Source organism: Dama dama, chromosome 20, assembly GCF_033118175.1.
Source record: "Dama dama isolate Ldn47 chromosome 20, ASM3311817v1, whole genome shotgun sequence".
NCBI lineage: Eukaryota > Metazoa > Chordata > Mammalia > Artiodactyla > Cervidae > Dama > Dama dama.
Genome location: NC_083700.1, coordinates 115,792,332 through 115,817,154, shown reverse-complemented (window position 1 = coordinate 115,817,154; position 24,823 = coordinate 115,792,332). Strand labels below are relative to the sequence as shown.

The 24,823-nt window shown below is 58.4% G+C and overlaps 1 protein-coding gene across 1 annotated transcript; it reads left to right on the top strand.

Annotated features, from left to right (window-relative positions):
• Positions 1-196: 196 nt before the first annotated feature.
• Positions 197-22,943, top strand: LOC133040017 (collagen alpha-1(III) chain-like). Its single transcript, XM_061119769.1, has 17 exons — positions 197-651; positions 2,396-2,541; positions 2,797-2,870; positions 2,978-3,034; positions 3,159-3,340; positions 4,539-4,733; positions 4,847-4,890; positions 5,424-5,478; positions 5,523-5,653; positions 5,928-6,158; positions 6,501-6,596; positions 8,050-8,198; positions 8,433-8,768; positions 9,359-9,595; positions 10,496-10,759; positions 15,593-15,741; positions 22,397-22,943. Exons 1-17 carry the CDS (start codon positions 197-199, stop codon positions 22,941-22,943), a joined length of 3,348 nt encoding a protein of 1,115 aa, XP_060975752.1.
• The last annotated feature ends 1,880 nt before the right edge of the window (positions 22,944-24,823 follow it).

Genomic DNA, 24,823 nt, shown 5'->3' with positions numbered 1-24,823 from the left:
ATCACCGACTCGATGGACATGAGTTTGCGAAAGCTCCGGGAGCTGGTGATGGGCAGGGAGGCCTGGCGTGCTGCGGTCCATGGGCGGCTGAACAGCGGCACACAATGGGAGGGGGCCCCCACTTCCTGGGAAGCTCTGTGCTGAGGGCTCCCCATCAACGAGGCCCCTGTTTCCTGGATGTAGAAACAGGACCAGGATGCCTGGCGGCTTGGCCAAAGCTGCAATGCCAGCGTGTCCCGAGGGGCATGAGTCAGACCCCATGTTCCCGGGCACCGTGTGCAGACCACCTCTGTGTTTGCAGACCTCCACCCTGGCTTGGGAACGAGGGGTCCCCCCGCTCCCAGGCCAGCCTGGTTGGGTGAGACAGCAGGACTCAGGAGCCCCCAGCCTGGCTGCCTGTCTGCGGGGCAGAGTCCTGCAGCCCCCTGGGGGGCGGGAGGGGCCTGGCCAGTGTCCCCCAGACCCGCAGGCCCTTCCTTGGTGCGTGCTGGTGGGCAGAAATGCCGGCGGGTGCCAGTGCCCGACCGCCTGTCACTGGAGGCCGGTTGCCTCTTGCCAGCAGCCCTTCCGCCCAGGACAGCCAGGCCTGCCGGAGCTCTGGGCCTGCCCAGCCCCTCCCCATGGGCCCCCCTTCCTTCCCCGGACAGACCGGTGAGCAGAGCCCAGCGCCCCCAGGGTTCCAGGGGCCAGCATGCCTTCCTGACTCCAGTTGGGCGGCCTGTGAATCTGGGATGGGCCTGGGATGCTGGGAGTTGGGGGTGGGGGGCGAGACTCAGGAATGGGGGGACGTCCTGGTGGGAGCACGTGTCCCTGGTGCCCTCGGGAGCCTGGAGGAGGGACTGGGGAGGCTTCTTGGAAGACAGGTTGGCTGGGAAGGGTATGGTCAAAAGTCTGGAGGATGAAGGGCGCCTCGGGCTAGTATCAACGTGAATCGCTGGAGGCCCAGGGCTAGGCTGGAGGCCGACCTGGAGGGCGTAATGCCTTGTTGGTGGGGGCAGTGGGGGGCCCCCGAGGGCTCTGCTCAGCAGGCGGCTCTGTCAAAGCCGGTTTGGGGCCACGGTGTGCAGGACTGGGTGGCGGCCTGGGTGGCAGGGGACTGTCCGCTTGGGTGGGCTTCTCGCCTGGACGAGCGCGGCTGGAGATGAACGGACGGGGGAGAAGAGATGGGCTCCCAGCCCTCGGCTCGGAGGGGCCGCTGCCTTCCGTCCTGAGCGTGGTGGAAGGGGTGGTGTCGGGGAGGCCCCCGTGTGTGTCTGCCATAGCTGCGGCTGAAGTTGCAGAGCAGGGCCCTCCTATAGGCGGGTCAGCTGGCTGCGGTGGGCAAGAGCCGGCGGTTCATTCAGTACTCTCAGCACGGGACTCTAGGGGGGCCATGAGTCTCCCCATGCTGGTCGGGGCACGGGAGGGGAAAGGAGGCCTGGGGTCCCGGAGGTCGCGTCACCAGGGAGAGCTGAGACCCTGGGGTGGAGGCCGTGCCCCTGCCCAGCCTGGAGCTGGCTCCTGCTGCTGCCTGGTCCAGTGCTGCTGGAGGCGGGCTGGAGCTGAGGCCAGGCAGGCGTGCTGACCTTGTCAGGGGCTGTGCCATCTTCAAGGGACCTGTGGCAAGGGCAGGGCTGTGGCTCTTGAGGTGATGGAGCAGGGGTCGGCTTGCGTGACCCTGGGCTGAGACCCCACCAGCCCTGCACCCCAACCTGCCCTCCCAGAACTGAGCCCTCAGGCCCAATCTTATGGGGTGTGTGCCAGGGCCCCGGGGTGCAGGGTGTACCATTTACCATAACCTGCAGGCTGAGGGGCAGGTGCTGGCTTGGGCGTCTGCAGCCTGGGTCTCCCCGCCCTTCCTGGGGTCCTGCAGCCCTGCCGTCTCTCCCGCATCCTCCTCCCTTTTCCATCTCGATGCCCCGTGCCTGGCAGGGACCACAGTGAGGCTCACAGCTGCAAAGGCATCCTAGGAAAAACAGACTAAACCGGGAAGCGCTCGGGGGCTTGCAGGCTACACAGAGTCCCCTTGATGGTCAGGGAGTCCAGAAGCACTGTGACTTCAGGCTTGGTGTCCAGGGTGGAGTTCTCGGGGGGAGGATTTGGTGACCATTTTAGGGGTATGGATAGACATGCTGAAGCAATGATCGAGTGCCTGCCTGTTCAGAGGCCCCGCCCAGAGAGGCTGTGGGATCATGTACGATTGGGGGCTTTAGGGGGTGACCCACACCTCGGTTTCAACAGCTCACGTTTTGCAAAGTGTTGCAGGCCATCCTCTCCACCACACGCAGCCCTGGGGGTCAGCACAGGGGTTGTCAGCGTGGCTTAACAGAGGAGGGTCCCCCGGGCCGCCCTCATGTCTGTTCTCCTCGGAGGTGAGCATAGGCCTTGCTCTGCCAGCTGCTTTCTGCTTTCCAAGGAGCCCGCAGACGCAGCGATCTCGTCAGCAGGACGGTCCGGGGCTGAGTCCTGGCGGTGCCTCCACTGGACGCATGGCCTCGGGGGGGTCTCTAAGCCCCCGTGGGGCTCGGCTTCCTCTTGCACAGCCCGCAGAGCCCAGAGCCGGTGAGGGTGTTGCAGAGATGGGGGAACAGAGCTTCGAGCCCCCGTCCGCGTGACCCAGTGTGGCTGGGGAGCTGGGGCCTGCAGGGGAGACCCATGGGGCAGAGGCACCTGGGGGTGACTGTGCAAGTCCTCAGCCCATGGGCGGGTGGGCAGCAGGGGACAAGCGCCCAGCGGGTCACCCTTGGCCCTGTGAACCCTAAGTTTGCTTCACGTCTGAAGTCATTCCATCACGGCCCACGACCGCTTCTTCCACAGCCACCCCACAAGAGGTCCCCTCCTGGTTCGGGCCTGGCGTGGACCAAGGCTCCTCATTGTCAGGGGCGATCAGAGTAACCCTAGAGGAGGGACTAGCCCTCCCTGCAAAGGCAAGGGTGGCCACAGCCAGGCCGGAGGTCCTGCCCGGGGGCGCTGGGGGCCACCCTTCCCCTGCCCCCAGGGTTCCCTTGCATCCTGCCCCAAGCCGAATGCAAGGCCCGGGCCCCATCAGGCCCAGGTCAGTTGGGCAAACCCCTGGGTCAAGCTCACTCTGGGGGCCATGGCCAGCCAGCCGGATCTGTCTGACTGGTTACCTTGACGACCCTGTGCTTTCTTGGGCGTGAGCGCCCCCTGCTGTGTAGGGCCCACGGAGGATGAACGGGGGTCCCCCTACCCTCTGCCTGCCCCCACCCCTGCCTCGTGTCCTGGGACTCAGAGGCCACCAGGAGCCCTGCACCCAGCACCCACCAGGGACACGAAGGTCCCCAAGAAATGACTCGGAGCTGGAGGGGGTGCCCGGCCTCGGCCTGGACACTGGGCTGAGGTCTCCACAGACCCAGCCCCGCTCTGGGGGCTGGGACCTTGGCTGTGACTTGGAATCGCTTGCCATGCTGGGAGGGCTGAGTTCAGCCCAGTGTGGGAGGGGGGCCGTCCCCGAGGAGCGAGGGACGCGGCCCTGCTGGCATCAGGGGTCCCCTCCTGCTGACTCTGCTCCACCAGGGCCCAGGCATGTGCAAGACAGACCGGCCGACGTGGGGTGAAGAGTGGGACTCGCTCAGCAAAGCTGGAGGAGCAGCCCTGAGACCTTCCCACAGTCAGCCCTCCCAGGAAGCTGCTCGGACGCCCTGGCCCAGCTTCTAGGAAGTGGCGAGTGACGCTGAGCGCCTTTTCGTGGGCCTGTTGGCTGTCTGTGCGTCGTCTTTGGAAACATGTCTATCCAGATCCTCTGCCCACTTTTTAACCGGGTTGTTCATTTATTTTGATATTGAGTTGCAGGAGTTCTCTGTGTGTTGTGGATGTTAACCCCTCAGCAGGTATGTTATCTGCAGAGAGTCTCGTTCTGTAGGTGGCTGTGTTGTTTGCTTGACGTTTCCTCTGGGGTGCAAAAGGATACAGTCCCATTGGCTTACTTTTGCTTCTGTTTTCCTTGCCTGAGGAGACAGATCCAGCGAATTATTGCTAAGATCAATGTCAAAGAGCATTTGTTGTTGTTCAGTCCCTCAGGCGTGTCCGACTTTGCAACCCCATGGACTGCAGCACGCCAGGCCTCCCTGTCCATCACCAACTCCCAGAGTTTACTCAAATCCATGTCCACTGAGTCGGTGATGCCATCCAACCACCTCATCCTCTGTCGTCCCCTTCTCCTCCTGCCTTCAATCTCTCCCAGCATCAGGGTCTTTTCCAGTGAGTCGGCTCTTTGCACACATATTACTACTACCAAGAAATAAAAATGAAAAAAAAAATATCAGCATTAGGAGACAGGATAATGGTTGATGACTACTTTATTTTTAGAAGTTTTCTGTGTTGTATCTATTTTGTAATGAATAGATAACGACTTTTGTAATGGAAAAAAATATGTCACTAATATTTTCCCTTGAAAAGTTCGAATATCTGTAAGTGATTCTCTCCTGTGGCTTTCCCAGATCTGCTCAGTGGAGACGCGGGAAAGGCTTTGGCTCCTTAGCCCTGCCTGGCACCCCCTCCACCCCCTGAAGCTCTGTGCCGTGACGAGCCCTTGACAGGTGTCAGATCCTCCCTGAGACTCGGCCGTGGAAGTGCCATCTGGTATCCGGGGTGGAGCCCCTGAAGGGCCCCCAGGAGCAGCAGCCCCTGCAGCGACTCCACCCCTCCCGCCACCCAGCAGCCCGACCACCCAGCCTGACGCAGCCCTGCACGGAGCGGGGGGGCTCTGAGGGGCGGAGTCAGCCCTGGCTCTGGTCTGCTCTGCCTCTGGGAACCACGGGGGCCCCCAGTTGGAGACACAGCTCAGGAAGCGGGTCTGGACCTGTGCCCGAGGCTCTGACTCACACCCTTTGCACCCTCACGGCAGGTGGAACAAGCGCTGGCCTGGTCCTGGCACCCACCTTGCTCCATGTGGGTCTTGGGCGACTCAGATGGCCCCCCGGAGCCCACCGCCACTTACAGAGCTGGCGTGAAGCTGCCCAAGGCGGGGTGGGTGGGGCCGGGCGCTGGGACCCTGGGCACCCATCAGGGGAAGCGCTCAGCACTTGTGCACCCTATCCCCCGGAGAGCCTGTCTCAGGCCACTCGCCCCTCAGAGGGCTTCCCTTTTATCTCTCCTGTGTCTGTTATCAGCGGGGCCCCAGAGGGCAGGCAGGTGCTGCTTAGAGCAGAGAGGGGGCCTGCCGAGACCACCCCCGGCCCCCTCCTCCCCCTGGTCCTCCCCGCAGGGCTCAGGGGGCGTCTCACCTTGCCTGCCGCCCCTCCTGGCGGGCCTCCCCCGTCTCTCACCTTCCCTGGGTCTCTCACATCGCCATCTGTGCTATGATCTGTGGGGTCCAGGTGGTCTGAGCTCACCCTGAGGGGCTTTGGCCTCCTGTGGTGAGGCTGAGCTCACCCCCCGAGCCCCCGCCCACCGCGGCCTCCCGCCCCTCTCCCTGCTTCAAGCGGCCCGGAGACTCGACTCCGTGGCAGCTGCTTGGCTGCAGCTCTTCGAGGAAGAGTGAGGCTCCGAGCCACAGTGTGGCCTCCCCGCCTCACCTGCAGCCCTGGGAGCTGCCCAGCAGAGTCAGCAGGTGGACCCCCGGGCCAGCACCAGCTGCCAGAATCTCCATGTGGGGGCGAGGGGGTGATGCGCGGCCTGCGGTGCCCGCTGCCCCTGGCCCTGGGCGCAGAGGGTGCCGCTTCTCTGGACCGTCGGCTCCCATGCCCACCCAGGTGCCGTCATGAGATGCCTTTGTTCCCACCCGACTCACAGACCAAAGGTGGCTGCTCGGGACCAGGTGTGCCACCCAGCTCGCAGCGCCAGGCTCTGTGGCCTGGGGAGGCCTGCTTGTGTCAGCTGACCCCCTCCCCGAGGTGTGCAGGGCTGCCCGGGCCTCCACCGGCCCCCCAAACCCCCACCCCGACAGCACTCCCGTCCCGACGTGGTCTAGCCTCACTCTTCCCCAGACGGGAAACTGGGCCATCTGGGAAGCAAGGTGCCCCTGAGCTTGCCTCAGACACGCGCGCCTGGACCTCCACCTCCTGGGGTGGGCAGGCTGGCAGGTGCGGTGACGGAGCTGGAGGTGGGGACCCAGGCTCTTCCCAGATCCCCTGGACAGACTGCTGCAGCGGGCAGAACTGGTCCTGCCACCCCGTGCAGGGTGAAGGTGGCCCTCGTGATCCAGGACTGGTCTGCAGGTCAGTGCGGGCGTCCTTTCCACTGGTCCTTCCCAGGACCCCGGTAGACCTCGATTCACAGCATTTCCTTGGAGCCCATAGCCCACCTGGGCACGTGCTCCTCTGACCAGCGGGCCCCGAGCTGCCAAGAGACAAAGCAGGAAGCCCAGGTGTGCCTGCCCACTGCTGCTGGCCTGTAAGACTGCTTGGTGAAGCTCCTCTTGAAGTGGGCCCCAGGGGAACATGGGCCCCTGGGAAGTGTTCCCGGAGAACCGCGGGGAGTGGGGAGCAGGGTCTGACGGGGGAGCGCATCACTCATCTCCCCACCAGCTCTCTGTGGTCTTGGGGGCCCTGTCCCTCCAGGAGGGGAGGTCCTGCTGACCTCTGAAGGCCTTCCCACTCCCCATGACCTCGTGGTCTCCATGTGGGGGTGCTGGGGTGGGGAGGCGCAGCTGAAAGGTGTGGGGAAGCACCTTTGAATGCTGGGGGCTCCATGGTTCAGAGAGAGGCTGGGCGCTGGGCGGCAGGCGTCCTGGGTTTTGCCCAGGCAGTACCCCTCCATCCCCTGACCAACTGCTCAGGGGGCACCATCTTTGTATCTGGGGTCAGTGCTTTGGAAATAATCAGATGAGGTGGGAGCTTTAGCTTATCTATTGATCAAATGAAGTATTCAGCCAGTTCATCTAGTTTGGAACAAAGCGTTGTGTCTTTACTGCTTAGAAACCCCTGACCCAAACAGACCCCTCTCTGGTGATTGGTGACTGATAACCCAATCACTGACCCACCCCTGAGCCATTTTCCACGAGCACCTCCATGCCCTGGGAGGGGATGTGAGAGCTGGAGTGGCGGATGGCCCATCACAGGAGGCCTTTCACCCCGGCCCCCATGTCCTCTGCACCATTCCCGCCTGGCTGGAACTCCCTCACTGTGACCCAGGCCAGTTTAAGGTCACAGCTTGAAGCCCGAGAGAGCCTTGGTTCAGGATGAGTCCTGCTCTGCAGTAGCTTGTCTGCACGAGACCCCGGCTCCTCGTCCAGGCACTGGAGGTGCTGACTCCCTCCTCACCTGCTCCGCCACAAGCCCTGGGTCTCCCTGCAGACCGACCGTGTCCGTGTGGGGCTGCCCGCCCAGGGGTGTCGGGGCCCTGCAGAGCCTCAGGAGGGTGCACGGGGAGGAGGTCCCCCGCAGACGGGCCAGCTGGGCAGATGCCAGCGGGTCCCAGGCTGCCCGTGGCTCAGCAGACCCCGGGTTTTCTGAGCGCTGACGGCAGTGCCTGCAGGAGTCGAAGCTCCCTCGGGGTGCAGCTCCCCAGCCCCACTCAGCAAGTCCAGCAGGTGCATAGGAGCTTAACGCTTGAAGTATTCTTAGGAGTCCAGCTGGGAAACGCATGATCATGGCTTCATCAGAATCACACTCTTGAGTTGTCAGAAAGGCGTTTGTTGTTCAGTGCCCATTCATGAGATCTCTGAGTGCCGACCGAGGGTTATGCTGGGTCCTTCACACATGAACCTCCTTCCTTCCATCCGGACCCTAAATTTCTCCTTATTTATTTTTACCGACCCTGGGTCTGAATACAGCCTCAGCCCAGCACAGGTGGCAGACCCCCGGCTGATGAAAACGGGCGTAAGATGACACCTGCTGTGTTCTGGTCCCAGGACCAGCCTAAGCTGTACACCCTTTCGCTTGGGGCGCTTTGTGGGGCCTCGGCCAGCACCCCATCACCTGGGATCCAAACTGTCAGGAAGGGCGGCCTCACCACTGGGCAGACCCTCACCACCCCCATGGCTCCCTGGGGGTGGCTGGAAGCTGAAAGGCGACTGGGTGGTGTTGCTTCCAGGAGAGACCAGGTGCCTCCGCTCCCACCGCTGGGCTGGGTGGGGGGGGCAGCCCTGCTCCCGCCCATCCTCCACAGACCGGGATGGCTCTGTGGGGGCAGCCCCTCTGCACGGCCCCCAGCTCCTGCAGCCTTGGAACCAGCCAGCTGCAGGGCTGGAGGAAGGGTCTGCGTGTGCCTCCCGTGTGGATGGCTTGGGGTGGGGGCAGCAGGGCAGGTGTGAGCCAGTGAGCAGTTCGGGGGTGCAGTGGGGTCTCCTGGATGCCCTCCTGCCTCTCCCCTGAGGAGCTGGCCTCAGCACTGGGGCTTGTCAGCCGTCCGTCCTCTGAAGTCACTTTCATCTCGAGGATCACACATTGTCCCCAGTATTTCCTGTATTCTCAAAGTCTAGCAGGATGTTCAAGCAGCAATAATTCCCCCGCAGGGATTCTGACCCCTCTCCCGAGGTTCTGCGGTGCCAGAGGCCGTCCAAGAAGAGCCGCCCCCGCCGCCCGCAGAACCGGGACAAGAGCGGCGAGCCCCTGCTGCGCGGGGAGGTGGGGGCGGGTGCGGCCAGACGGAGCCCGGCTGCACCGCGTCCCGCCATCCCACCTGCTGTGCTGGGCCGGCCGGGCCTGTCCTTCAGAGCTGTCACTGGGGCAGCTGCCCGGAGCCCTGCAGGGAGGCCGGCTCCCGTGTGCGGGCTGGAGGCAGCAGGTCCCGGTTGGGGCAGCCCCTTGTCTGTTAGGGGTGCCAGCCTGAGATGCCTGCGAGAGCTGAGGCCCAGGGACGGTGGGAACTCGCGCTGTGGATGGAAGGTGTGTGTCCCCGAGCCTGCGTGCTGAGGCCCCAACACCCACTGTGGTGGTGTCTGCCGGGTGGCCTTCGGGAAGTGACTGTGGCTTGAGGAGGTGGGGCTGTGATGGGACCCGAGTCCTTATGAGAAGGAGGCTCTGTCTCTGTGGCTGGTGAGGAGCCGTGAGAAGCCTGTCCTCAGCGGGCTGGGGTGGCCCCTGCCTGGAGCCTGCACCCCTGCCCAGAACCTGCATCTCGGACCAGATGCCCTGGGCCAGCCTCCTGCTCCCCTCGGGGCCCGGCTGGGCCCACCTGACTACTGACCTCTGACTTTCTGTTGTCAGGGACTTCTCCAGACCTCTAGGCCGCCAACCTCCACTTCACCCTAAGGACGTACAGCCTCACCCAGGGGCCTCTGCACCACCACCCGCCCCATGCACCCCCAGGGCTCTGGGCCCCCGGAGGGGACTCCCACTCATCTCTTGTTCAGTAGAGATGCACACGGCTGCAGCCCCCAGGAGGGGTGGGTGTTCCTGAGGTCCCAGGCCCCCCGGGCGCCCTGGTGCGTTCCAGAAGGAAGTGCCAGCAGCTCAGCCTGTGCTGTCCTCCTCAGGTCCCCCCGGGGCTGCAAACAGGCCTGCCGGACGCGCTGGAGGGCCGGGCAGAGCAGCGTCGACCTCCCCGGCCAGAGACGGTGGCCATGGGCCGGCCCATCTGGTGGCGGGGAGGCCATGTAGCACCCGCTCAGTGTTTCTGGGTCTCGGGAGCAGACCCGCAGGGCACCTTGCTCCAGGAGGGAGTCCAGGCCAGGCCACCCGCTCACGGCCTGTGCCCTGCACTCTGCCAGGTGGTCAGTAGCCTGAGGGCCGCCCCGGGCGGAAGGCTTCAGGCCTGGAATCAAGTGCACTCCTTGAGGGGTGGGGCCGCCCCAGCTGCACTTCCTGCCCCTGTCTTGTCCCCCTGGAGTCCTTGCCGGAGACCTGACTCACTGCCTTGCCGCTAACAGGCCTGTGAGTCCCTCCCCCACGCCCAGGCAATCCCGACACCCAGCGCCCAGCGCTGAGCCAAACGGACACCCATCCTGATGAGACCAGCCAGCCAGGACCACACACCCTGGGAGTTGGGGCAGGGGCTTGGCAGGACCCACTGGCTCCCTTGAGCGGGCACCACTGTCTCCCCGTTTTCCAGGAGAGGGGCTGGAGACCCAGACGGTGCCCCGTGTCGGCTCTGGGCTCGGTGCTCTGATCTCTGCCCGGCTTCATCCACTTAAATGCTGAGGTTGGGGTGGGCGTGTGAGTGGGGTGAAGGAGAAACTGCTCCCGGGGGCGGGCAGGGGGGAGAAGACAGCACCCCAGTCCCTTCCCGACGCTGTGCTCAGGGGTGCGGCCAAGGCCAGCGTTCCCATGGGGGAGCCGGAGCTGCCCCTCTGGGGGTTGAGCTGGGCTCGGCATGACTGGGGGCAGGAGCCAGACTTGGGGAATGAGTGAAGGACAGACTGACCCTGCGACCTGCGTGGCGGGGGCTGCCGCCCCTGGGGGCACCTTCAGCAGCCCCCGTGGTGCCCGGAACCTCTGTTGAATGAATGGGCCGTGCACGCAGAGGCCCGGCCTTGGCAGGGCCTGCCCTCTCCTTCCTCGTCCTGGGTCCCTGCCCAGAGGGCCATGGGGGAAACGCGTTGGTCAATGCAGCGTGTGCCCGGGGCTGACCTCGACGCGTCTCAGTCCTGCTTGGGCCGCTCTTGGTGCCTCAGACCAAGTGTCAGGAGCAGCGTGCCCTTGGCCTCCATGCAGGGGGTGCCAGGATGCCCGGGGCCTGGAGGCTCAGCGGGACTGCGGCCTGGCTGCAGGGCCCTCTGCCCTCCCCGTCCTCACTGCGCCCATGTCTGGGAGAGACCTGGGTGTTCAGATTCCGGGTGCCTCTCACCCTGAACCACAGGCATCGCTCCTTCAGCCACGCTGCCAACACGCGGTCTCCCAGCACACGCGGGGTCACGGGCGGCCACCCCTGTGCCCGAGTGAGGCCTGGCGTTTCCAGGACTGGAGCTCCTGCACCTTAGGGCCCCGAGGCTGGCCCCACAGGCCTCAGCTCGGGAGGAGACTCAGACACAGGGTAGCTTCCTTTCCTGGCCAGGCAGGGCCCCAGGGCGGGGCTCCCGGGCTCACAGACTGGCACTCCCCTCCAGGCGCACCCTGCACGACCCCGCCACAGCACCAGCCCTCCTGTTCTCCGGGAACCCGGGAGGTCTAGGTCAGCCCCTCAGGCCTCATGCCCTGCTCTGACACCCCCCAGGGCAGTGGGCCCTGACCCCCCGGCTCAGCAGCATCACCACCAAACGCTGAGTATCCCAGCAGGCATGTTCGCTCAAGGCCCCCATCGTGGGGCCTGGCCACTCACAGAGCCTCTGCTGTGGCCACCTGGAGTTCTCAGAGGTCAGGCCGCCCAGGGTCTGACTGGAGTGGGTACCCTCCTGCACTTCCCGCCCTGCCCCCTGGGACCCTGCCCACCCTGCAGGGAGGGGAGCCGCCCCAGCACCCTGCCATGACTGTCTCCGTGAGGATGGGGCCTGGGAGGTGTGTGTGGGGTGGCTGGGTGGGCACCGGGGGCGCTCGTGGGGAAAGCGTGATTTTGCTGAGTGAGGAGACCGGCCCTCGGGGTTTGTCTGTGGGCTGCACCAAGAGCTGATGGCAGTGAGCAGGCTGGGTCTGCCAAGGCCTTGACCACCCTGAAGGCCAGGCAAGCAGGACTCTGGACGAGGGACAGTCACCTTGATGGCTGCCTTGGACCAGCACCTGTTGGAATGGCACGAAATAGAAGCAGGAATCATGGTACTTGGCGTTACATGAAGCAAAAAGCTCTGCTGACACTTTTCAGAGTCTGCACTCTGGATGCACGCAGGGTGATCAAGGAAGGCCAGAGGACGCAGTGGACGCTGGTCTGAGCCGGGACTGCTGCCCACGTGATGGGGAGAGACGGCCGCGTGTCCAACATCCCTCTTGTTCCTGGAAGCTTTTGTCATCTGTGTTCGTCACGGATCGGTTTGGATGAAAAACTGCAACATTCTGAGTGGCTCCTCTGCCTCCTGGGAGGGCGAGGGCTGGCGGTGGATGTCGGGCTTTTATGTATCCAGACTGAGATGCAGGCGGTCAGTGACATCTCTCACCCGCTGGATGTGCTCAGGGTCTGCTTCCTAATGGCCCCTCCCTGGCCCTGGGCAGGTGCTCTCCCTCCTGCCCAGCTTCTGAGGCCTCCCCTCTGCTCAGGGCCACAGCTCTGCCAGCCAGGGCCCTGATCTGTTGCCCTTTTACTTTCACTTTGGGGTGGAGGTGGTGAGGATGGGGGAGTCTGTTGGGGGCTCTGGTGTCTCCAGGTGGAAGGAGCTGTGGAGCTCCCTTCCTTGCCTGCCTGCTGGGCATATGCCCAGGTGGGTTGCTGACCAGGAGCCTGCGGGATTCGGGCACAAGCCCAAGTCGGGGTGCAGCCCAGGAGTCCACAGGAGCCAGGCACATGCCCAGGTGGGGGTGCAGACTAGCTGGGCACATGCCCAGGTAAGATGCAGCTCAGGGAGCCAGCAGGAGCCTGGCACATGCCCAGGTGAGCTGCAGCTCAGGGAGCCAGCAGGAGCCTGGCACGTGCCCAGGTAGGGTGCAGCCCAGGGAGCTGGGGGAGCCACGCGCTGCCGGAGGACGAGCAGGTCCCCTGAACTGGATGGGCGGGGGCTGAGCTCATAGCCACCACACCCACGCAGGCAGCTGGGGGCCTGAGGGTCAGGGAGACGCCTGCAGAATACCTCCCTGGACAGGACTTTAGCAACAAGACGTCACAGAAGAGAGAGTGGACAGGGGACAGGAAGCATGACGCTGACTAGGGGGTATTCATGGCCCCTTCTCCCCTGCACTCCATCCTCTGGGGCCTCGATGGTCACCGCCCTCCAAGGGCCTCTCCTGTCTCGGCCTGGTGGACCCACAGGCCCAGCTTACCCCACACAAGGGCCCCATCCTGAAATCCTCAACAACGTAGGTCATCAGCGGCCTCCACGCCCTTCTGAGCAAGACCCGTCTTCCCGGCCATGTGTCCCAGGGGGGTGCCCAGGCCCCGGGGAGTGTGTTGGGTGGGGAGCTGCAGGAAGACTCCCTGGAAGGCTGCTAATGTCACCAAGAGCTGGGCCCATGTGAGGCAGGCAAGAGGAAGCTGCAATGGGGGCCTGGCCCACACCCTGCAGCGGTGCTGGATGCTGCGTCCAGGGGCAAGAGCAGAGCCTGCCCCGTCCCCCACCACTGAGAGTCGTGTCCTGCTCAGAGGCCACGTAGGGAGGGGGCAGGAACCTGGGAGCTGAACCCACAGCGCTTGTCGTGTGGCCTCGGATGGTTTGGGGAAGGATGGGGGACCACTTGCGGGGGGCCCTGAGGTCAGTCATAATTGGGTACAATACAGCACAATACAAAATGCAGCTCTCTTGTATTCCCAGGCTGTTGTTGATGCCTGGAACATAAGCATATATATGTACATATAAATTATGCATGTAAATTACATCTTGTATTATATATCAATTGGTTGTGAACTATACACACAATTTATATATAAATTATACATCATATTTATATTTAAACACAGAGAGAGTTTTGTCCACATTTGTTTCATGTTTTAATGTATTAATACACTCATACTGCTTTTCTGCTTTCTATTTCCACTTAATAATTTATGCTGCAACTCTTTCCACACAAGACATACAGATTTCTCTAACCCTTTCAGATGACTATGGAGCAGGTCACTGTGGGGATGGCCTGATGACTTTTTTATCCACTCTACCTTTGATGGGTATTTGGCTCATGTCCAATTTTTCACTCTTGTACAGAATGCTGCTTCAAACACATGAACTTTTCCTTTTACCTATTAATACGTGAAACGAATAGATTTCTCAGCACTGAACCATCCTTGCACTCTCAGAGTGAATAACACAGGTCCTACGTTTTTCAGTGTACTAATAAATTCTGCTTTCTAATCTTTTGTTTATGATGGTTACATCAAAAGGCTGTAGTTTCTTTTTTTCTGTAATGTACTTTTAGTAGAGTGTTATGCTGGCTGGAAGAAAAAAAGCAATTTATCCATTTTACTAATTTTTTCAAAGAATTAGTACCTAGATTTAGTTATCAATTCTAATGCATGTTTCTAATTCATTACTTTCTGGTTGTATAACTTCAGTTTTTCAGTTTTCTTTAGGCTCATTTTGTTCCTGTTTTTCTAATTTCCTTCTTTCTTTGATTTCTTGAGTTAGAAGTTTGAAGTTGCTTACTGTGATGATTCATTTTGTTCACAGACGTGTATTAACAAGACACATTAGACTCATGCTACCAGCCAACTTCATCTCTGTGGTTTTTTCAGGTGGCCGTATTATAATCCATGTTTTCCAGCTCTTCTGTAATTTGTCATTCTTTTTGACACTGGGTTGGTTTGAGAGAGCATTAAAAATTTCTAAGTGTTTTTTTTTTCTAGACTTCAGTATTACTTTTGTTGAGGGGTTGATTGGTTCTAGCTTTGTCAGTGATTTCCAGCTTGCTGTTGTTTTGGTTTTGTTTTTGCACAGTGATCAGGGTATGTGGGCTCTATGATTGCTGGTACTGGGGGTCTGCTGAGGTTCCGTCCGTGGTATAAATCTCCAAGGTGAGGTGTGGACACCCCAGCAGGTGTACAGGTCAATCCACAGTAGTCAGGAAATGTGGAAACTTCCACTTAGCATTCGCGGCTATCACAGCGTTGTGCTGCCTCTGCCTTTGTGTGTTTTATAATGGACACGATGTATTATATTTTCATATCATACATTATGAATTATAATTTAGGAATAAATTACAGGTATCCACGTACTGTGACACATGGTTAAAACTTTTATTGATGGAGTGCGTGACCTAAAATGTTTAGACGTGCTGGTATAGCACATGATCTATTTTTGTGAATAATTTGTGATCTATTTTGTGAATATTTCCTGTGTACTTAAATGAGTGTTTTCTTTTTTTCTATGCAGAATACATACTTGACATAATCTCTCATTAATTTTATTATGCTTACATTCTAAATTCCCAGTTGCTTTTTAATCCACTTGATCTTTTAAAGACTGAAAGATGCCTCCCACTCCTATCAGATTTTTGTGGGCTTTTCTTTACACAGCTTTCATTTGTTTTTATGGCTTAATGCCTTTCATTAGTTGTATTTTGTTTGTGAGCAAAAATGGCTTTGGAGTGGATTGTGATCTTGGTCATTCTAAAGTGACCTCTTTTCCCTTTGAACAATCCCCTGCCATCTCTTCCCCTCAGAGCACCGGGAGGCTCTGCATAGAGCAGTGAGTGGCTGGCGGAGCAGGGGGCAGGCTGGCTGAGCAGGGAATATTTTCCAAGACCCAGGCTGGCCCTGAGGCGGGCCGGCTCCAAATGCTCGGAACTTCCCTGCCCTCCAAGCACCACCCCCGCCTTTGTTCCCCAAGGCACACGTCTGTCCCATCGCATCACAGCTTGGATTCTGTCCTTTGATGCTGCGGGACTTCCAAGCTTGGCTGGACTTGGCAGAGGCAGGTTTCCGACCTCACTCTTCCAGATGGCAGAGCCCTGGGGCTCTGAGGGTGCTGAGACATGGGCAGGCGATGCGTTGGGACACAAAGGACGGAGGAAAGTCTCCTGTGCTAATTAAGACCAGGCAGCTCCTTGGCGGGGAACCGGTAAAAGGTGTCAAATGAGAATTTCTGCTCGAGTTGCTGCCAATTTAATTGTTGTGTAATTAATATCAGTGCCGACTGTGGTTAATAAGAGTCCCGGGCACGTTTCTCCTGGCTGTCACCTCCTCCCCACACCCCTCTCTCCAGGACCCTCAGGGACCCCGTGTGAAGCAGAGGCGGACGGCTGTCCTGGACCCTGGGCACCTGGCAGGGGACATGCTGCCATCTGTCAGATGTGAGGTGCCCCAGACGTTCTCTGCTCCCACGGTGGACATTCCACACCTTCAGCAGCCCAGGTGCTGGGTGTATGGCCCTCCTCTGCCCACAGCAATCGGTCTAAAAAGGGTAGGGGTGGGGGCTGTGCCCTCATGCCCCATGGTCCCCAGGGGTTACAGGGGTCCCCAGGGCTTAGTGAGTACCAGACCCCGATGGGAGCAGGGGGCCCCCAGGCAGAATCCAGGAGGCCCCTGCTCTGATGTTGCCCACCTGCTCTTCTCCTGTCTTTATTCTCTGGATATTCTTTTGACCCCAACTCAAGCCCACAGTTGCTCTGCACCCCCACAGCTCCTGGGTCTCGTTTCTACGTCTCAATGACCATGTCTGTGCCTTGATCCTTCCCTGCCCAGTGTCCACGCCTCTTGGGGCAGCTGCGGGTCCCTGCCTGCATGGTGCTGGCCCCTGGTAAACAGTGAGGGGCAGGCCCAGCTCTGCTCAGAGGTCCAGTGAGGCAGAGGGGATCACAGGGCCGTGGGTGTGTCTGGGGGCGGTAGTCAGATGTGGCCTGTGTGGGGTGGGTGTGAAGCAAGTGGTCCAGTGAACACAGGTGCCTTCATCCCCAGCCTTCTCTTCTCAGGTGTCCAGGACCGCAGCAGTGGTCCCAGGGGAGGTGCACCAAGGCCAGCTCCCTCTGCAGAGGCCAGGGCTCCCAGCACAGCTCCCATGGTTGGTGCTTCTCCTGCTGCCAGGACGCTCCTCCTCTCTGGTGAGAAAAAACCAAAACAAAAAACTCTCATTTGGTGTCTGTCATGTCTCTCGTTACTCTGATTTATAATTTAGTAGCTCCTTAGAGAAAGCCGTGCTGCTTTTATTTTTAAAAGAGAACCTTGCTCACTGTAGTTTTCAAAAAGTCACAAATTCAGAAAGTGTAAGAAAAAAGAGAGAGAGAAAAAAAAACCTCATCAGTCAGAGAGAAGAGTTTGGTGTATTTCCTTTCAAACTCTGCACTGAATATATGAAGACACACTTTTTTAAAGAGTGGGTTTATATTATCAGTGCTATTCTATCAATTAAAGTTTGCATAGACATTCTTGAATAATTTTCCACATTGATAACTATGGAAAAATATAAAGATGCAGCTCATATATATCTATAAACTATATAAATGTATCAATTATATAAAGTGTATTGTATGCAATGCTTTTGCATACACATACTCTGTATAATATGTATGCAAACACACACATACCAAATATTTCCATCTGTGTCAAGGGCTGTGTTAAATTATGGAAGCACAGTGGTTTATTTAACCAATGTCATTTTGATGGACACTTGGCTTGGTTCTACTTGTTTAGAATCAAACATCATGCAGCAGTGAGCATCTTTGTATTCTTGAGTGGGTATTTCCGGAGATAAATTTTTGGAGGTGGCACTGCTGGGTCAAAAGCATGCATAAATTACAGTTTGATGGGCAGTCAAGTCGTGTTTCCATCAGTGTGCACAGCGTGTGTGGCCTCTCACCTTGTCAACATCGGATGACAGACACCAACCTCTGTCACACAGGCCAGCCTGGGAGGCAACAAATGCCTGCTCATCACTTCAGCCTGAGTTTTTAAAATTATTATGAGATGGAAATGCTTTCATATGTTTATGGGCTATATTTTATGGCTAAAGAAGTAAAAAATGTTTGAAAAATTAATTTCAGATGGATGAAAGATTTGCAAGTCTTAAAAATTCATAAAAGTAATGTCATGTAGTAATGGTAAGGAGGGAAAAAAATCTTTTCTTAGCATAGTAAGGCCAGAAAGTATTTTTAATAGGCACACATTTGATTGCATTTTAAAATTCAGTAAAGTAAATGTTTGATGTTTAGTTGCTAAGTTGTGTTTGACTCTTGGTGACCCCATGAACTGTAGCCCACCAGGCTCCTCTGTCCGTGGGATTTCCCAGGCAAGAATGCTGGAGTGGGTTGCCATTTCCTTCTCCAGGGAATCTTCCCGACCCAGGGATCAAACTCAAGTCTCCAGCACTGCAGGTGGACTGTAGTGACTGTATTATAGAGTTAGTATTCCCAAGTAAACAAGAGTTATACCAACAGAGCCAAAACAGCCTGGCAAAGAAGTTGAAAGAGACACAGCAAGATGGGAAAGAGATTCTAATAGAAAATGCAAAGTAACTTACACATTTTAGTATGAACAATAGTGAAAACCCACCAGATATCATGGATAAATGGTATGAACGTCTAGTTGATGGACTAAAAGAGCCACCTCTGCCTCCTTCTCAGGAGGGGCTGGGACAGCAAACGTCACCAAACGAGGGACACGCCAAGAGAAAATGGGCGCCAGGACACAAGGGCTCCCCTCTTCCTGGGCAGACGTGGAAGGAACTCCTGTGAATCCAGGTGGCCTGGGGCGGCCGCTCTGGACAGACAGCCGGCCAGCTGGACAGGAAGGCAGACGGCCTAGGAAAAATGCAGTGTGGAACCAGTGCGTCTCTGACGTGCCCCCCAGGCGGGGGTCAGTCCGCATTGGGGGAGCTTTTGTGAACTGGAAAAGCATAGAAAACTGAGCCAACAGACCCCTGAAGCCCTGTGTCACAGAGCAACCTCCCTGTCTGGGCCGTGGCTCAGTGGTGAAGAGCGTCTCCATAGTTGTCACAGAGTGAGCACTGATGTGGAGTCAGTTCAACTGTGATACGAAGGTCGGGTAGGGAGGCCCAGTGTGGTGTGTGGGGAGGGAGGGTGGTCCCCATGGGTGACCCTTCAGCTCTGGCCGGAGGCTCCCACGGTCCTTCGAGGTGGCAGCTGGCTCCTCCCAGGGCGGGAGGTGAGAAAGCTGTCTGGCTGGACTTACCTTCCCTTCTCTGGACACTGTGTGCGGGACGTGGAGTCCAGGGGAGGGTAGCCCGACAGCAGGGAGGAGTCTGACCTCCGAGAAGGCACGGGCACACTTTAAATCCCATGTAGGAGTGAAACTTCTCGTGGGAAGTGGGAAAGGAAGCCCTCTCTGGCACTATGGCGTGGATTACGTCTTATATTAGTGAGGACAGCAGCAAGCACTGTGCTGTTAACGTGCAGATTGAATTATGGTGCCACTGAAGACAAGGTCTTGGGAAATTAATGGGACTTAATTAAAGCCGCTCCTTAAATTCTATTAGTATGGCTCAAGTGGTCACACGCAGACCTGACAGTGAAAGGTGGGGAGGGCTCTGGGGGGAGGCCCTGGCCCTCGCAAGGTCCCCACGGTCAAGGTCAGGGTCCTCTAGTCACAGAAATGTGAAGCCAGAGCTGGCTACTTCTTTCAGGGAGATCACGAGAGTCCCTGGAACGTGGCCACGTGGCTGGGCACTCAGGGTGCACCCCAGCCTCCCGGCTTGTCCCCACACGGGCCCCATGTTAGAGACTTGGGAAGTGCGGGAGCCCCCACATTCAAGCCACAGTGTTTGTCCAGCTTTGCCAGCCCACGCACGGACCCTTCTCATCAGCCAGGTCAGAGTCCAGTGGGGGTGGAGGTGGGGAGCCGAGGAGACCCCGTCGCTTAAGGGAACCCTTCCCAGAGGCCTGTGGCCGCGAGCCCAGGGGATGGTCAGGGGTCTGGGCGGCTGGGGCTGCCATGGAGCGGGCTTCCCCACCTGGACCAGCGGCCTCCTGGGCAGAGTGTTCTTTGCTGTGGGGGCTGTTCTGTGCATCCCAGCCCCTGTCCGCTAGAGGCCAAGCACACTCACCCCACTTGGAACGACCAGAGGTGTCTCTAGACACCATCAAAGGTTGAGTACACTGCTCTGCAGCTGGGCAAAGTCTGCCTGGCTTAGAAGTGAGCAGGGAATCCCCACCGATCTGAGTTCACGGTCATGTTCCCTAAATGGCTAGGGGCTGTGATCAGGAAAGCTTGCCCACCTGCAACAGGGGCTCCATGGGGAGTGGACACGCTTAGACCTTTCCAGAGTAGCGTGGGGTGAGAATCCTGGGGACGGTGAGCTTGTGTGGGCCCCTCTGGCCCCCCTCTGTGCTCAGCTGTGGTCAGTGCCTGGCCGGGTCTCTGGGGACGGTGAGCTTGGCCTAAGGGCTTCAGGGCACAGAGCAGAGAGGGGCCCAGGAGGCAGGGGCCTGGCTAAAGGGTTAGCCCAGGCCTTCAGTCTCTGGTTAAGCTCCCGTCAACAGCGCTTCCTCCATAGACATTGTTACAGTGGAAAATCAGAGGGGCTGGCAAATACCTTGTGAAATTTATCAGATTAATAGCCACATGAAAGCCTAGCTGGCAAACAAAGTTCCTTTAGAGGGAGAAGGCAATGGCACCCCACTCCAGTACTCTTGCCTGGAAAATCCCATGGACGGAGGAACCTGGTAGGCTGCAGTCCGTGGGGTCACGAAGAGTCGGACACGACTGAGCGACTTCACTTTCACTTTTCACTTTCATGCACTGGAGAAGGAAATGGCAGCCTACTCCAGTGTTCTTGCCTGGAGAATCCCAGGGACGGGAGCCTGGTGGGCTGCCGTCTATGGGGTCACAGAGAGTTGGACACGACTGACGTGACTTAGCAGCAGCAGCAAGTTTTAGCTGTCATATTCAGAAGGTTTCCAGGAGGCCAGATGCTGAGGAGTCATACCGTTTCCAGTCTGAGTAACCCATCTTCATCAAATCTGCAGCACACCGAGTTACTTTAAATATTATTTCCAGCTGAAAGTATTGTGATTCCCTTCATACTTTAATCACATTTCATAATGTTCGGGTGGATGTGCTGGCGTAAAGGCTCTGCTTGCTCGGACATGGAGACAGGAGATGGGCGCTTCCAGCGCCTTCCTTGACTCCAGTGAAGAACAGGGAGGGCATCTTTAATAATAAGATTGATCCATGCTATGGGTTGAAAGTCCATAATAAGCCAAAGCAGGCGGAAGGTATTTGCAATGCATGAAACAGCAAAGAATACAGAAGAACAAATCAACAGTGAATACAGATGGCCCAATGGGAAGGGGGCTGAATACGGGGACAGGAGAGCAGGTCCAGGGGCAGGTGAGGGTGTGGCACGTGCCCCATCCCACCAGCATCGAGGGCTTGTACCTGTGGCCTGTGGTCCCCAGCTCAGGGCCCCCTTTCTGAGCCCCTGGCTGCAGCCCACCCTGGCCCATACTCACAGGTGCCTGGAGGACCTCCTGAAGCCAAGCGAAAGACCTCAACTGGGGCCCGCTGGGGTGGACGATGAGCGGGGAGGATCGGCTGATGGGCCAGGCCCATCTCCCTGTCTCCCCGTCTCCCCGTCTCTGGGAGGGGCAGCTCTGTGTGCAGGCCACACCGTGGAGCACCTGCGGGTCCTCGGAGGGGCTGCCTGCAGCCGAGACAGCCGCGCGTCTTCCGTCCCTCCTGCTTCCCACGCTCCCCATTCCTGCCGCATCACAAGAACACCTGTCCCAGGCTCTGCTTCAGGGACACCTGCCCCAAGACACACAGTGCAGCTTCAGCAAACCCGTTAGGAGGGCTCTGATCCAAAAGCAGGAACGAGGGTGTGGAGAAACGGGTGCCCTAGTGCAGTGCGGGTGGGAGCGGAAAATGGTGCAGCTGCTGTGGAAAACAGTCTGCGGGCTCCTCAGAACCAAACATGGATCCACCTTGGGACCAGCAATCCCACTGCCGGGCATGTGCCCAGAGGAGGTGAGAACAGGGTCTGGAGCAGGCGCTTGCACCTGCTTGTCCACAGCAGCCAAAAGTGGAAGCATCCAAGTGTCCATGGACAGAAAATGGGTAAACAAGATGAGGCCCATCCACACGAGGGGATATCACCCCGTCTTTAAAAGGAAGGAAATCCTGACACAAGCTATGACACGGATGAACCTTGCAGACATTATGCTAAGTGACATAAGCCAGTCACGAAGGGACAAGCCTGTATGCTTCCACTTGTGTGAGGTCCCTAGGGTCGTCAAACCCTGGAGGAGGAAATGGCAGCCCACTCCAGTATGGCCTGGAGAGTTCCATGGACAGAGGGACTTGGCGGCCTTGAGTCCATGGGGTCGCAGAGTCGGACACGACTGAGAGGCTAATCACAGCATGGCACAGGGTCGTCAAAGTCTTAGGGACAGAGTGGGATGGGGTGGGGTGAGGGTAGAGTTGGTGTTTAACGGGACAGAGTTTCGGTCTGGGGAGGTGGACGGAAGTCTGGAGATGGTGGTGGTAATGACCACACCAAGCGTGAAGGCACCTAATACGACTGAACTGTACACTTAAAGGTGGTTAAAACGGTAAACTTTGTGTCATACATATACCGTAAACTAAATGCTTATCTACTCCTGAACTCCTGTGTTCAAACTCAAACCTCGGTGTGATGGTGTTAGGAGGTGGGGTCTTCAGGAATGGATTACTGCCCTAATAACAGACAGATCCCCAGGCAGCTCCCTCATCCCCCTCCCCTCGTGAGGACCCCAGAGTGAGGACGGCCGCCCATCCAGGGACCAGGAGGTGGGTCCTCGCCAGACCAGGGAGCCTTCTGTCTTCATCTTGGATGCCCAGCCTCAGAGCTGTGACAAATGCTGTTGTTTATAAGCCCCCGGGCTGTGCTGCTCTGTTACAGAAGCCAGGGCAGGCCAAGAGAGCGTATTTTACCACAGTTAAGAATCTTAGATATTAATAAAACCCCTTCTGCCGCAATCAGTGTACTGAATGGCTGGGATTTACAAGGCCGACATAAGTCTGTGGGCAGAGGGGACCTCAGATACCCTGGATGACCCTGACAGGGGGCTGCCCACAGACGGATGCTCACCTTGCGAGAAAAGAGAGAAGACCGAAAACAGGAAGCAGGTGGGCAAACAGGCAGGGAGGAGGCTGCAGTCCCTGAGGGTCAGAGTCCCCCAACTCTGGGCTGCGGAGACGCGGTGAAGACACGCCCCAGGGAGGATGTGCCCGGTGAGGACACGCCCCCGCAAGGACACGCCCCCGCGAGGACACGCCCCCCCGTGAGGACTCACCCAGGTGAGGACACGCCCCCGCGAGGACACGCTCCCCCCCACCCCCACCCCGTGAGGACCCGCCCCGGTGAGGACACGCCCCCGCAAGGACACGCCCCCGCGAGGACACGCCCCCCCGTGAGGACTCACCCAGGTGAGGACACGCCCCCGCGAGGACACGCTCCCCCCCACCCCCACCCCGTGAGGACCCGCCCCGGTGAGGACACGCCCCCGCAAGGACACGCCCCCGCGAGGACACGCCCCCCCGTGAGGACTCACCCAGGTGAGGACATGCCCCCGCGAGGACACGCTCCCCCCCACCCCCCACCCCGTGAGGACCCGCCCCCGTGAGGACACGCTCCCCCCAACCCCCCACCCCGTGAGGACTCACCCAGGTGAGGACACGCCCCCGTGATAACCCGCCCAGATGAGGACACGCCCCCGCGAGGACACGCCCCCGTGAGGACCCTGTTCCCGCTCCTCTCTCCCTTCCCTGGGTGAGGACATGCCCCGGTAAAGACGCACCCGGTGAGGACGGTGAGGACACGCCCCGGTGAGGACCCGCCCCAGTGAGGGCGGATAGGCGGGCAGGCCAGGGGCCTCCTCCTCCAGGAGCCCCTTCCTCAGCCCCGCCATCCCGCACCTTCGCCTGACTCCAGCTCTCAGTTTGGAGGTCGCTTCCTTGAAGAGTGCTCCTTGGGCACTTGATTGGCGCTCTGATGTCCATCTTTCCCCTGCAGCTGCTGGGGAACCACTACCGGCCGTCTCCGGCCTGACCCCGGCTCTCTCCCCTCTGTCCACTTACAGTCATCCCTGGCCTTGCCCCTGGCTCTTTCCCCTCTGTCTATTAACAACCATCCCTGACTTTGCCCCTGACTCTGTCCTAACAGTCAGTGGTCTGCAGTTGTCAGCTGGATAAGTGAATGTCCACCCGGGACACCATCAGCCTAGAAACACTTGGTGACCCCAAATAGGAGAGCGGCAGTCCCAGGCCCCCCTGTCCATCCCACCACCAAACACCCTGACTTTGGGGGCTGGGTGAGGGCTCATAGGAGGGCAGAGGGTGGAGTGACTGATTTGACATTATATTATATCTATGGATCAGAAGTTCTTAGGCCCCATTTCAAAGACTCACCCAATATCTCTGGTTAACATTTATGAGAAAACCTTCATAGATCTTGTTGTTTTCACTAGTATCACATAGAATAAACAAAACACAGGTCTTAAAGGTTAGCAGTTGCCTTTCTGTGACACGGAGCCTTACGCAGGCAGCTGGGCAGCAGCGTCCAGGCAGGAGTCAGAGCCCCAGCTCCTGAGTCCTCACCTCCTGTGAGGCGTCGCCTGTGGCAGGCATCATAGGTCACGTCCGGGCAGCAGACATGAGGGGCTTCCTCTGGAGCCATCGTGGAAAGAGAACTCTTTCAGATCCACCAGAAAACATTAGCTCTCCAGAAAGACCTCTGAGAAGTAATGAGACAGTGGAAAGATAACAGGACCAGTGAGAGTGTGACGCATCGCTTTTAGGACAAGGAAGGTGCAGCTCTGTACCCGTCACCCCGGCAGGCTGGCCTGAGGCTGGTCCTGCTGCCTAGGAGTGGAGCATGCTCAGGGCCACCTGTGGAGGTGGGGAAATGGGGTTCCACAGGCGTTTGTCTTTAGAAAAGGCTTCCCAGGTGGCTCGGTGGTAAAGAATCCACCAGCAATGCAGGAGATGTGGGTTCAATCCCTGGGTTAGGAAGATCCCCTGGAGAAGGGAATGGCAACCCACTCCAGTGTTTTTGCCTGGAGAATCCCATGGACAGAGGAGCCTGGCAGGCTATGGTCCATGGGGTCACACAGAGTCGGACACGACAGAGCGACTAACACTTTCACTGTGTCCTTAGAAAGCCATGAAAAGGAATTGAGCAGACCAGTAGTCAAAGATCTGTAACACTGTCCACACCATAAAAGCTTGGAAAGAGTTACACGAGGGATGAGGGAAACAATGGTATAACCACACAAGGGCACCGAATGCCCCAGGGGCCATGATGCACATGCAGCCTGGGTAAACACACCCCCAAACCAGTGGTGATAACCTGTGGGTCAGGGCAGCACATGTTTATATCATCATTTTATTCTCTTTCTTAAGGGTTGTTGTAACACAGTGAGCATGAGTGAGGTTCAAACTCAAACAGATACTGTCAGATGGCAGAGTAGAAAGACGTACGCACATCTTCTCCTCTAAGAACACC

Bases quoted from the DNA above. Each gene is read 5' to 3' on its own strand.
- LOC133040017 (XM_061119769.1), top strand. From the start codon at position 197: ATGCCTGGCGGCTTGGCCAAAGCTGCAATGCCAGCGTGTCCCGAGGGG. The intron at 6,597-8,049 runs GTGTGGGGAAGC...CATCCTCCACAG, and splicing joins TGGGGAGGCGCAGCTGAAAG to ACCGGGATGGCTCTGTGGGG. The intron at 9,596-10,495 runs GTCAGTAGCCTG...TTGGTGCCTCAG, and splicing joins GCCCTGCACTCTGCCAGGTG to ACCAAGTGTCAGGAGCAGCG.